The sequence below is a fragment of the Sturnus vulgaris genome, unplaced genomic scaffold (assembly GCF_052056855.1).
Source record: "Sturnus vulgaris isolate bStuVul1 unplaced genomic scaffold, bStuVul1.hap1 Scaffold_157, whole genome shotgun sequence".
Lineage (NCBI taxonomy): Eukaryota > Metazoa > Chordata > Aves > Passeriformes > Sturnidae > Sturnus > Sturnus vulgaris.
The window spans coordinates 5080075-5094436 of record NW_028276074.1 but is presented as its reverse complement, the minus strand read 5'-3'; the positions used below and the strand labels follow the sequence as shown (position 1 = coordinate 5094436).

At 39.9% G+C, this 14362-nt stretch overlaps 1 protein-coding gene across 1 annotated transcript; it reads left to right on the top strand.

Moving 5' to 3' along the window:
* The first annotated feature begins 329 nt into the window (after positions 1 to 329).
* LOC148218850 (synaptonemal complex protein 1-like) lies at positions 330 to 13975 on the top strand. The gene is made up of 5 exons (XM_088157788.1): positions 330 to 404; positions 1260 to 1322; positions 2029 to 2091; positions 2916 to 3032; positions 13970 to 13975. Exons 1-5 carry the CDS (start codon positions 351 to 353, stop codon positions 13973 to 13975), a joined length of 303 nt encoding a protein of 100 aa, XP_088013914.1. The 5' UTR covers positions 330 to 350.
* The last annotated feature ends 387 nt before the right edge of the window (positions 13976 to 14362 follow it).

Genomic DNA, 14362 nt, shown 5'->3' with positions numbered 1-14362 from the left:
CAGAAATCTCTGTACCATCAGTTCAATAGACAGGCAGCCTCCCATGTTTCAGAGCTGCATTACAATAGTCCAGGTTAGGATGTCTTTTCCTTAGGTTAGCTGGAACATCTTCTCCTACTTAAAATAAAAAGTATGGACAGTTCACATCTTGACTTACTAGGCATGTTGCTTCATTTTAAGAACATTTTCATTGAGCAGCTTATGAAATTCCCATCAACATCAGCAGCTCTTTGTAGAAAATAAAACAGGAGTTTATTAGTACTGAAAGGAAGTTGAAGGTAAGAAGTAAATATTTACTAATGCTTGTTAATTTGGCCCTTAGGAATGAATTGGAGTCTCTGAAGGAGAAAATGGCAAAGACAGGTGAAGAGATTCAAAGTAAACTGGATGAAAAAGAAGAAAACGTACGTATGGAAATATGTTACATAACCTGCAGGACAGAATTGAAATGTAAAATGTTTGTTGGGATTTTTTTCTGCAAAGCTCTGCCTGGGGGATGTGGTTTCTGCCAGGGGCTTTCTCCTGTCACAGCTGCTGCCAGCTGTGACATTGTGTGTCCACATGCTGAGCCCTGGTATTTTGAAAGACAAGCACAGTCACAGGGATGTTTATTCCTTGCTGGGAAATTGAATATTAAAGACTTGTTTGATATCAGGCAAACAGGGAACCTGTTTTACTTTTTTTTTTTCATATACCCATTGCGTGATGGATGGGCTCTAGATTAGTTTTTATATGTAGTGTGAGTTCTAGCTTAAATAGATTCAAATATTTTTACTTTCTGTAGTTTCAAAGCAACCTGGGGTTTTTAGCATTAAAACAGATTTCACAATTTCATTGTAAATGTCAAAGATTTACAATTCTAATTTCAGATTAAGAGTATTGAAAATGAAATTTCAAGAAAGGAAAAGCAGTTGAAGAGTCTAGAAAATAATTGGGAAAATTAATTTTTTCATAGATTGTAGGGAACTTCATACAAATGTATTTTTGAAATTGTGAAGATACTGGAGGTTTTTTCCTTCTTCTTTCTTAACTCTGTAACCACTAAGGAACTGGTTCACTGCTATTAATTAAATTAATTAACATCTTGTAGTACTTTATGGCTCAAACTCCAGTCATTCTAAGACATCAGCTTGTGTTTCAGTCCCATCAGAATAAACCAGACTGGTGCAAGTGCATGTTTGGGAATGTTGACAGAAATTGCTAACAAAGGGTGTAATGTTTAGGACTTAACTAATTAATGTTTGAAATATCTCTTTCAGGTTAATAATTTAAAGAAACAGATGGAAAATAAAGCCAAATGCTTTGAAGAGTTGCAGCAGGAGGTGTGTAGAGATTTTGAAAGTCACAAATACATCAACACATGGTATTTTGGTGTGACTTTTCAGCATTTTTCATCTGCTGTGATATCTTTAGATACACCTATGGAAGTTAAAAATGTTCCTTTCTTATCCTAACTGATCAAATTAAGGAGTCGTCTTTGGAATCACTTGATCTGTTAAATTAGCCTTAATTTGAAAAAAGCAATTACAAAAATAATATCTTTAACAAACTTACACTTTTTTCATTTAATATATAGTATTATTTATGTACTTGTAAAAAGGACCCATCACAGTTACCACTTGTAGAAAAGAATTCTGCACTAGCACAAATTGTAGAAACTTCACTGTGAAATATATATAACTTGTATTCTTGGTCATGACATCTTCACACCTTCTGTCAGCAGCATCTTAGTTTTAATTCCCATTCTGCCCCTCATTTGTTATTCCCTGTTGTTGCTCAGGGGGAGCCTTTCTTAAGGTCATGAAGAAACAGGATTTTCACAGTAATTATCTGAGCATTCTTTTGTTTGGAGAATTGTTCTGGAACCTGAACTGCACAAGAGAGATTTATGGAATGAACTCCATTCAATAACAGGAACTTGATGAAAGCTGGAATTTTGAAGATTCTGACATTCTTGACACAGTTAAACCATTACATAATTCTGTTAACTTATTAAAGTGCAGTGCTTGTTTTGTTTTATTTCAACAGAATCAGGTGCTGAGAAAGAAAATTACTGCAGAAGTCAAGAAAACCAGTATTCATGAAGGGAAGGTAGGTTTAAATAACATCACACAGAAGATGAAGTGAGTGTTTTTAAGTCCCAGTGTAACTAATGACAGTACTTGTTAAATACATTGTGAGCTGGTTTATGGATTTAGGATACAGATTGTGCAGGAATGAGCTCATCGTTTTTAGAAGATGCTTCCATTTTTAATCATTGGGCACTGACTATTGGACATTTAAAAGAGATGGACTTCACATCACAATTAATTATGTTTCCAATCAGTGCCTTTCTTTTTTTCCCTTTTATTGGTAGTGGACTGAACAGTAACCCCATTGTGACAGAAAAGCATTTAAAAGACTTACATACATTACTCACTTCAGGCTGTTCTTTAAATGTGTTCTGCAGTGGAAACCCCTCTGATGGGAACATTGTGTCCAGCTTTGGGTACTGCACTTAGGGAAAGAAGTGGACTTTTGGGAGGATATTCATATGAGAAACTTAAAAGGAAAAACTGTAATCAAAATGCACAGCTGGGAGGAAAATGTCCCATAAAACCTGCGAAAATCTTACATAGATTTACAAGAGAGAGAATAAAATCTCCATCTGTATTTGTTTTTTTTCAAGGAATTCACAGCATTTAGGGTTGTCTTTCCCATTGTGCTGTTGCCATTGTTTCTTTGAGTATTTTCTAACTCACTTCAGGACAAAGTTCAGTTCTTCATAAAAAAAAGCTGGACTTTTAAATAGGAAACACTTTAATCATATACCTGAGAAGTAACAGTGTGCTTCTGCTCAAAAATAAGAGGTTAAAAAAATTATTAACATATTAATTCCTAAACAAATAACAGCAGCAATTCTGCATTCTCAAAAGGTGAATAAATTGCAGTTAGAGATGGAAAATATGAACAAGCAACATAAGAAAGCAGTTGACATCTATCAAAAAGAGATAGAAACAAGAAAAGTGAATGAAAAGAAACTTAATGAACAGGTGAGAGGTGTTATTTTTTACTGCAATTAATTTTTTTTTTATTTAAAAGGTTTTTATGAAGCTTTATTGGCCAGAGCCCTTGCTCTTACATTTCAGTCTTACCAACAGAAATGGTTGTTGTGTATGCCTGTGAGCAAAGCTTTAGTACATCAGGTGCTTAAGTTGACGTATTTGAATATGTCTTTGAAAATAAGAACCCAGTTAAAAATTCTTTCTTTCTAGATATAGTTCAAAGAAATTCTACCCTTGGTGTAAAGTCAGCATAGCTAAATGAGATTATAACTTCTCCCATATTAGTATTTTTTTGCCCACACATTTTTTGATGGTAATGCTAAGAAATGTTAGGGCAGAGTGCTTGAAATGGCCTTTGGGTTCAAAGTGAACTTGTACCTTTAATCTTGCCCATTTTAACAGTCTGCATAAAAGATGTCAGATTTGAAAAGGATCTCAAAAGCAAATGAAGTCCAAATGGGACTACACTGCACCCACAGGGGGAAGAAGAAATTAAAGTAATATTTTAAAAAGATATATTGTTATGTTTATGAATGAAATGCAATTTACTGCTCCCAGGTAGAAAAGCTGAGGTTGCTTTATGAGGAAGCAGCAGTGATACAGAGAGAAACTGATATCCACTGTCAGCACAAGATAACTGAAATGGTGGCACTTATGGAAAAGCACAAGGTAAGAGATTTTACTGATTGCTGGCATTTGTAATGTGTTAATAACCCTTCAAACCCACAAAGAGGCCTGAGTCTGGGAAAAGGAAGCTGAACACATGCTTGACTTTTCATCACCTAAAATTAAATTCATTTGAAGATTTTGGAAACATGCCTATGGGCAGATAAATTTCATTTCTCTAAACTTCTAGGATTTAATTTTTTGTTTTAAAGTTAGGCTTCCTTTAATACCCTCTGAATGCAGTATTTTTCAGTATCAGTTTGGCCTCCTTCTCTGGGGAAATTACTTAGTGCCTGTCAGCAGTTTATCTTGATACATTTTAGTTTACCTTTCTATTACTCTCTTTTGCAGTATCTTTAGCAGATCCCATTAATATTAATAAAAATAGCATGGCTGGCTCTTAGGTGCTGAACACATATTGCATAGAAATAAAGCACACTCTGCCAGTCCACAAAATAATACTGCATTGAGCATTTGATTTCTGCAGTTTCTGCAGAAGCATCAGTGTTTGTTCATGGTGCTTTCTGAATCTTCTGAGGAGCCTGTTTGAAAAAATGATGTTTTAAGACTGGATAGATCTATAATTGTAACATTTCCATGTTACAAATCACATGTTTTGAGTTTGTTGTTGGTTTGGTTTTTTTAACACAGAACGAATATGATAAAATGGTTGAAGAAAAAGATGCAGAATTAAGAGTATATAAAATTAATCAGCAAAAGCAGTTATCTTCAGAAAGAGCACTGGTAAGGAGTACTTTCCAATGTTAAATAATTCAGTGGAGGGGCTGATGTTCTTGTGTAGTGGTTTGATACTGGCTAAGCTTCAGGCACACACAAAAAAACCATTCACTCATTTTCCTCCTCTGTAGTTGAGTAGAGGAGGGGAAAGAAAAATTGAAGGGTTCATGAATTGAGATAAGGATTAGGAGAAAAACACTTTAGGGGTAAAACAAGTTCGAACTTAAACAATATCGAGAAAATGTATTATAAATAGATTTAAAAGTGGGTAATGAGAATTAAAATAAACCTTTAGAACACCTTTTATCCCAGTCCCTCCCTGTTGCCCACCAACAGCACAGGGAGACAAAACGTGATCTCTAGTCAGTTTGTCACTTGTAAAAATCAATTGTAAAGTTCTTATAGGGTTTTGCAGCTCTGAAAGGTTGATCTCACTTTTCCAGGGATGACACACCAAGAAACTGGGTGTGCAGGGACATTTATACAGGGGAGGTTCTCGGGGAGGGCACAAATTCTTTACCAATAGGGGAAGGCTGGGGAGGAGCACAAGGTGAGGTTTACAATACATAACCCAAGGAAACACGGGGAGGGAACAATTGAAACAGATCAATGGGGCTTCAAAGAACAGGGAATTGACAGGGAAGTTTCCAAACTAAAGGGTAGGTAAAAAGTGGGATTGACAACTTAATGGGAGGAGGAACAGGGAACATTCTGGATCAAGGGGCAGGTTTAGGGCAAGATGGACAACTAGGTGGGAAGGTACAGTTTAACAATGCAGGGGGGAATGGAACAAATTATTGAGAAGAGAACACACCACAACATCTCCCTCAAACCACAGGGGATAAGAACACACTGCAACATCTCCCTCAAACCATAAGGGATAAGAACACACTGCAACATCTCCCTCAAACCATGAGGGATGAGAACACACTGCAACATCTCCCTCAAACCATGAGGGATGAGAACACACTGCAACATCTCCCTCAAACCATGAGGGATGAGAACACTGCAACGCCGTTACTGCCGCACATTTCCACCCCTCAGAAGAAGAAGAAGTGCACACAGTTTTTTTCTTTCTTAAATCTGTCATCACAGAGGCATTACCAACTTTTTCAATCGGGCCAGCAATGTGTCCATCATCAGCACCTTCAGAAATTGGCTCTGCTGGACACAGAAGAAGCTTTCTCTCTCAGAAGCCACTTCTGTGGCTTCCTCCTGTGAAAAACGAGTTTCCCTTTCCTGGTAAAATTTAAAAGGTTGAAGAAAAAACAATGAGACAAAAAATAAAGCAAAAGTTTATAAAGGCTTGGTGCTTGACATTCAGCCAAGACCACCCACTAACTCAGACAACACTTCTTTAAATGCATCAACATGTTGTATATTCATAGATCTTCAAGCATTATTCAAAATCATCCCCCCCCCCAACCTGTAAATCAATTTTTTTCTTCTTCCCTGGGGTTCTGGTGTCCAATAATCCAAGAATGTGAACAATTTCCTGATTATCTTTTTTACTATTCTCTCATTTTTATCGTTCTCATACATGAACAGAACCTTTTTACATCATCATTTTATACTCCAAGAAAAATATATGTATTTATCACACTACTATTTCTAAGTTTTGTTAATAGCAGAACTAAAAGAAACTATATTCATACAGCAGAGTTTTCCAACATTGTACATACAGCATTCATTTTAATATTTGTGAAAAGCCAATAATAAAATATGTTCTTATAACACTCCACCCCCACTGAGAGCCAAGCTGTGTTAAACCCACACACCTTGAGTGTAATAGAATTATAAATGTCATGTTTTACTTCTTCCTATTGAATATTTGGGGAGGGGTTAACTATCTGCTTTAGTGGGACTGAACAGTAAAAATCAGCCCACTAATTTATTTCCTTTTATTGTCTTACAGATCTTATTCTGGGCACTAAAAACTCCAAATGCTTCTAAAACTAAATGGGAGTAGCAGTGTGTTTGTGTCTACTCTTCCAGCCAGTGTGTCATGTTCTGACTTCACATTTTGAATAGGAAATTTTTGTTTTAAATAGTTCGATTCTGCCCTCTCACCCCATTCTCCCAAGTGTTTTAAGGTCTTACCTTGAACACTTATGATCAACTACCTGTTTCCTATAGTACTTCAGTCTTTAATTTTAAACAAGGTAAAGCAAAGCTTCAAGTATAGGGTTGAAAAACAAATAGAATTATCTTTTGTATCTAATGAATATCCCTATTAAATATTTTGGACTGTTTTCTTTTTTCTGGATTGGGCATAGTTAACCCTAGCCTTTATTTAATTGTTCTTAGGAGAATGAGCTGTCATGTTTGAAACGTGAACTGTCATCCCTTAAGGAACAGCTGAAAGCAGAAATTGAAGAAAAGGTGGAGTTTTTCACTAACTGAGCAGTGTGGGTGAGGTGTGGCCTGGGCTTGTGCTCTAGAAGTTGTGTAAGGAATGAAATTGAATAGAAAAACAGTGTCTGGTCATATATTTGTGTGAAGTTTGCAACAGTCTGTGATTATAAACTGTGTTCTGTAATTACACCACGAAAATTCTTAACAACTGAATTCAAATAAATATTTCCTTCCTATCACATAACTCTGTTTTAGGAGAATCTTGTAAAAGAGCACTCTCGAAATATGATTCCTGAAAGTGAAAAGAAACACAAGGTAGCTTTTACTTTTTAATTAGTTTTAGAGTTTGGAAGTATTTATATGTGTAGAATCAATTGAAGTGCCATGATAAATTATTTATGTTCAGCAAAACACATTTTGTGTTCTTACTTCTCTGTATTTCTTACTTCTCTGTAGATACTTAATTTTTTTCCTGAGATAAGCAGGGATTTTAAAGGGTGATCCCATTCCATGGAGACATTAGACAGCAGTTTATGGAAAGGCTCCCAGTGTGTCATTTTTCTTTCTCAGTTGTTGCTTTATATCTCTAGAATTGTTTTGCTTAGTCTTCAAAAGTGTCCATTTATAAAAGCACTTTTTTCTCTATGGAAGGGAAAAAAAGTTTATTTAGCTGTAAAAATTATTGAAGTATCAAAGTATTCCTGAATACTGAATACTGCAGAACTTGCCCTTCTTCCCTGTCAGGAGTTTGCTTGTGGTTTTCATCTTGGAACAACAGAATCCACCATCGTTTTGGTGTTACCTTTCTAAAAAAGGACTGCACTGGACTATTGCAATGTTTCTCAGTTTAACTTCTAGTGAAAGGGCTGTTTCAAGTTACACCAATCTTGATATTGCTGTCAACCTTTCTCTGAAAGCCTCTTCCTGCAGTTTTGTTAGTTTCCATTTTCTGAGATGTTTGATACAGTCCACGTGTAGTGGCTGCAATTGAGAATAACCAGAATTTCTGCAGATAAACATAGAGAACAATGTGCCATGAAACTCAACTCTTCCACAGCTTCCTGTTCATTCTCCTAGTTTGGCAACCAAAAAAAGGATATTTCTACCCCACCCCACTTTGGTTGGGTCTTTGCTTCGTGTTTGGATGGAAAGAAAATAATTCCACCACGTCTCTCAGGTGTCTTCTGGGACACTCAGACTGTAAAGTGGGTCATGAGATTGGGTTTAGACTCTATATTTACCCCATAAAAGAGAATTTAAAACTACAAACATTTTCTTTCCCAGACATATATTATAAAGACTCCTCCAACAGATAAACTGCAAAATGGAAGAAGCACAAACCTGTCCTCGGAGCAGAGCACAAGGAAAAAGCAAAAAGTGCTTGTCCAGCTGGATTCTCAGTCAGACAGCTCTGAGCACACTGACCTCCTGGTAAGGGCCAGAGAGCAAATCCTGTGCTGAACAGTTCTTTGTGCTCACTGCTGTGTCTAAGAGTGAAGATGAAGGGTTGGGGCTTCTACATTCAAGCCAGTATTTATATGTGTATTTTTACTTAATTGGCTCTTTCTGGAATTGTGGTTATATGTATATAATTTGCTTTCTTTGTATTCAACTGTTATGCCTCATAACAACATCTTACCTTTTTTTTTTTTTTAATAGTTTAATATCCTGAGGGGGAAAGAAAAAGTATTTTTTAATATAGCGTGACTAAACAACTTTTTAATTTATTAGAGCATAGTCTCGGAAGAGGAAATGTTTAAAAAATTGTACAAAGATTATCCACAAGCTTCACAATTACATTCCACAGCACCAAAAAAGGTATGTTATCCTTTCATAAGATTAAACCAAACAGTTAATGAGATTGTTTACAGAAACTGATGGATGGCTTTATTTCCCTTCCTAGACACCAGCTCCATGCCATGGGAAATCTCCAGGCTCTGCACTGAAACTCCAAACCATGAGGAGAATGCGCCAGGCGGGGTGGGCGGCGGTTTCCAAAATGGACAGGAAAAGAAAAATTCCAGAAGCTGTAAAGCTCTTTGCTTAAAATGCAGAAAGGCCCAGTGCCCTGGCATTGCTTCCTGGTGCCTCCACAGCGTTGTTATTCTCTGAGTTAGTACTTTGTTGCATTTTTCTGTCGTGCTCAGTGTGTTTAATATTATTTTCATTTCCTTTACACATATAAACTTCATAGATCTATAACTGCATCCCCCTGCAGAGCATTTTCCACCTTTCGTCCCTTGTGCTTCAAAATGTTGGGACACAAATTAGCCAATTTAAAATTTTGAAAAAAATAGAACTACATAGAAAGTTGTTTCAAAGCTGCTTCTGTCATTAGAAATTCTGGTTTTAAAGAACTTCTGTTCTTTTAAATTTACTGTTTCTCTGAATAGATAGCACAGTGAAAGAAATGTAGGTGTTAAATGTATGCACTTTTGCCTGAAGTCTTCTGTTTTTTTCCATTTCACTGGCTGTTAGACCTGTCTTTTTAGACTGTGTTGTTTTCACTATGTTAAAACGGTTTTAGAATTTCTACAATGGAAGTTTCAATAGAGTTACTTGCATTAAAAGATATTTCATCTTCATAAAGAGTAAAATATGCATGTTATAAGATAGGAAAGCAATGTTAAGATGCCATCAAATTGTTTTTCTGAAAGATAAAGTGTGGGACTAAATGTTGTTGCTTTAAATATTTGAACACAGGCAGAAATCATCAGCTAGCCTTCCTAGGGACCAGCAGCTTCTGCCACAGAAGTGTAAGGATAGATTAGAACATCTATTTCTGTATTAATCCTGATTAATCTTGGTTTCACAACAATGACAACTCCCAGTTCAGAGCCTAGAGATAACAAAAAACCTACAAGTTTCTTCAAACTTCAAATAGAATGAAAAATCTTCAAATAGAATGAAAAATCTTCAAATAGAATGAAAAATCAAAAATCCGAGATTTGTCTGAAGTGGAAAGCAAAACATATTTATTGCCTTCTTTTTGTGTAGTCTTATGGATAGGCCAGTAGTTTGGGTTCCTTATGTTGAGTAGGGATGTTGTCCTGGTTTAGGGCAAATTTGGGGGAAAACCTCCATAAGGAGCCCCCAGACAGCAAAGCCCACAACTCCTCCCCCCTCCCCCCCACCGGGTTCGAGAAGAATTTCCTCAGAGACGAGTGAGAAAAAAAATCTGTTTATTTAACAAGAAAAACACTCCCCAGCACAAGAAAAAAACAACACCAGCTGACAAAATAACTCACCGTTCTGAAGGGATGACAAACTCAGTCTCTTCGGCCAGTGGTCGCCCAGTTCTCAGTCTCTGGCCCTGGGGAATGACTGCTGCAGGTGACAGAGTGTAGACTCCCGGTGTTTTTTGGTGTTTCCCAGGTCCTCGTCCAGAACAGGTTCAGATGGTATCCAGGAGAGGGAGGGGACGGGGTGGAAGAGGAAACAGTCCAGGGAAAAAGTTGGACTGCCTAGCTGAACTAACTAATAAGCAAAAAGCAAGGGCAAAGCGAAGGAAAGAAAAAGAGACAGAAGTGAGCAAGCAGGCAAGCAAGCAGGCAAGCAAGCCGAGCTAAAACCTCTCCTAAACATAGACCATGGGGGAGGTGAGCCGGCTGATAACAAGACAAAACAAAGCTTCACTTTCAGAGTCAGTCCTGAAAGCTCAGGACATAATACCAAACATAATCAGAACACACGATTGGAGATACAAACACCATAACATCACCCTAGGACAGCAATCCACTCCTGATATTCTTGTACCTTCTGTCTTCCTGCCATTCTATTCACATCCCACTTTGAATCCTGGGGGGAAAGAATTCCTTTACATCCTCTCCCATGTCTTACAGTGCTCCTGGGCCAAATCCCAGGGTACCTTTGGGATCAGCTGTTTCTCTGGTTCTGTCATTGCATGGAACAGTAACTGTATAGCATTCCAATCCGGGTTATGTGATTTCACTATTAACCAAAAGCATTCAGCTATACTTAGAGAGTCCTTTCTGTAATCCTTTACATTCCTTTTCCAAATTTCCAAATCATTGGTATTGAAGGGAACCTTTAGTAGCATCATCGTTCCATCTGGTCCAACTTCTTCTCTAAGAGGTGGCTGCAAAGGTGCTGGTTGTTCCCTAGCTTTGCCCTTGTATGGGAGGATGCTGGACTTCCCAGGGGTGTTGGAGTTTGATCTGGTGCCCTTCCTGGGCTCCCACCCAACTCTAGTGATGGAGGAGGGGAGATCATCCCGATCAGAGTCTTCTTCCTTATATACCTTGTCATTTTTAGTGCACTTCTGGCCAAGACTACAGGCTGAGCAGCATCATATTAATATATGTGAGGCCCTTCTGTGTTCTCTTTCCATTGGTAGGATCAGTGGGTCTTGTGGAGGGTTAATACCACAATCCCTTTGCCATTCTGGGTGGTTCTGTGAAGTGAAAAACATCTGCATATGTTGCCTCATCCCATTTTCCTTCCCACCTTAAAAACAACATTAACTTCAACATGGTGTTCCAGTCCCATGTTCCATTTAATGGCCACTTTGCCCCATCTTCTGATTTATACAGAGGCCACCATTGATTCGAGTATTTGATGAAAACCCTTTTGCTCTCGGTTTCTCCTGTTCCCACAACTTCCTTCCAGTGGGTCAGTATACATCCTAAAGGGCTCCTCCTGGGCACCTCTTTATTTTGCTGGGTCCCCATGATTTCTCTCCTTATTTCTCTTATCTCCTCTCCCAAACCTCTGCTGGCAAGATTCTTTCACTTCCTCCCAGTGGTCATCGAAAACGTGCCAATCCTTGGGAACTGAAAGACTCTTTGCACAGATCAAATTCACAATCTCACACTCAACCTGTATTAATTCCTGAATATGATGCCATGGGTCCGGGGTACACCTGGGGCATGTAGGCGTCCACCTCCTAGATCTGCAGTGCCACTTCCTTTTGCACCAATGACACTGTAGGAGGTCCCAGGCTGGATGCCACCTTGGTGTGCAAATTGCTGGTCCACACGCAAAGCAAGGAATTGGTCTAACCCTTCTAGGTTCCCTTTCGATTAGATTTTGCTCCCAATCCAAACCCAGATAACTATCTATGGAATCTGAGCATATTCCTCCCAAGTGTACCTGTTCTACTCCCCCGTCCTCCCGTACCAACCGTACAAGTTTCCCTTGATCCCTCAAGAAATCCGGGGACTCAATCTGGAGCCCCCTAGAAAGGGCTTCCTCCTTGCTTGGTCGAGCCCTCCGCACTCACTCCCAGCTTCCACCACCTTTTTAACGCTGACAGTTTCCAAAAAAATTCACTGACCTGTCATTGACAGTTACAGACACAAGAGGGCAGCATTACATCAGAAACAATAGAATCTCACGCCTCAGAAAAGAACAGAAATCTTAACTTGTTGCAATGACAGTTAATAACACAAGAGGGCAGTGTTACACCAGATATTGCACAGGTCCACTACAGAAAACAGAGAAGACATTCCCCAAAATCCAAACTCTCCACCACCAAAATGAGAATGATGCAAACACAAAACACCAGCCACCATATAAAATACTTCCTTCCACCACCCTACAACAAACAACAAGCACAATTTATGGCAGTTAGTGTTATAGCAGTGAGTTATGCTGTTAATAATATTGATAACACTGTAGGTCCTGTTCAAGTTACCCCCAAACTTGCTAGTGGCCACGCTAAGTGGTCAACAGAAACCCCTTTGCCAGCTTCCAAATACCTTCCCCAAACCTGTCAGCTCTGTGTGTCAGATGTCTCTGACACACTGTTAGCCATGTGCAGGCATCCCTAGTGTCTTACAGACTCACCTTACCTTGGGCCTCCCCCAAAACATTTTGGTCAAACGTTCCTCTAGGCCATATAGGAGGTTGGTAGCTCGTCCCTGCAGAGAGTGACCGGGGAGCAGAGGTCAGCTCCAGAAAAAGTCCAGGGTGCACTGGGATGTCAACGTCCCCTGTGCTCCAGCAGAAGACCAAGACCTTCTGGCTGGCTCAACAACTGATTTCGAGAATCAGCACTTGACACTGCAATTGTAGAGAGTGTTTGATTGCCAGCTGGGACACATGGGGGGATATTTCCTCCAAACCACGTGTACCTGGTCAAGACAGGTTTCAGGTATAAATACACATTGATCCCACAAGCCCACGCCTCCCTGCCCATCCATCTCCACCTTCTCTCCCTTTGTATTATAATTAGCTGCCACCCCTCCTGGTGGTTGTGTTTGGTGGTCTTTGGGATGAAGGCTGTATGTCTTCCTCAGTAATCACTGTTTGAGCTCTGCTTCTGGGCAGGTGCAGTGGGGGTTTGGCTCTCCCTCAGCTCAGCTTGTCCCACTTAAAACCACCTGTCTGGTCCTGGCTGGTTTCTGGAGCCACAGGTTTCTGTTTTGTTGGGTTTGTACCATAGCTAGGTCTTGCTTTGCTGAGTTTTTGCAATATATGTTATCTTAAAGTTTTTCCTGGGAAATAAGTTCCTATATGGTTTATTACACAATATTTCTGCTATCTGTTCAATTTCCCCTCTACCTGCAAAAGCACATCATAGACTTCTAAAGTTCTGAATTTTCAAAACCATTTATGTTCCCCATCTCACTAGATCACCCTGGGAGCCTCTAGACCACACTGGGAGCAGGTTTTGGCACATCAGCCCTTACTGGTTTATACTGGGAGCTGCTGCCACAGGCCTCAGGGGCTCAGGAGTGGCTCCCAGTGCTTACTGGCTTATACTGGTGCCCTCTCAGTCTATGCCTAGGAACACCAGTGGGTGCTGGAGGGCAGGCAGGACCTTGAGTCCAAGTTATCCTTGCTGGGGCACTGCTGAGCCGCGACTTCTTCAACTTCTCAGCCTGGCACCACTGCCTGCAGCTGCCAGGGACTCCAGAAAGGACGAGGCTGGGGAACTGCCCCATGAAAGGCTGAAGGAATGTGAGCAATTGCCCAGTAAAATTCCCACAATTTCACAGGATCCCCAAAATTTTCCAGCCCCTCCCTCACCTAAAGTGGGAGGTGAAGCGTTCTGTTGGGTTGAATGAGTAGAACTGGTGTCTCTCAATCTCCTTTGACTTTAATGGGTACACCTGAACTCTAGTACACTTGAGCATTCAGATATTGGGGTGTCCCTCACGGCCCCCTAGAGATTTTGGGGTGCCCCCTTTGCCCCCTCCCAGAGCTAGAGCTGTTGCAGAACACTGCCTTCAGCAACCCCACGGATCAAAGCACCTGGGTGTACCTGCACTGCATCCTCTCCTGAGGTAACTCAGGGCTCCCTCCCACCCTTGATGCCCTCACCTGGAGTTTTGGGGTACCCCCTGAATGTTGGGGTGCCCCCCAACAGCCCCTTGGCTGCCAAGGGTCATCTGTGTCCACGTCGACTGGGAGGACAGTGGCCATCATCTTCTCCTGGCCCATCAAGTTGAGTCAGGACACTTGGGTGCCCCAAAATAACCTAGAGATCCCCCAAAATTATCTGGGTACACCTGTCTACTCCCCCAAATCACCTGGATCTCCCCAAAAATCAATCGGGTACACCTGGGTATCCCAAAAAATCACCTCAGTGGACT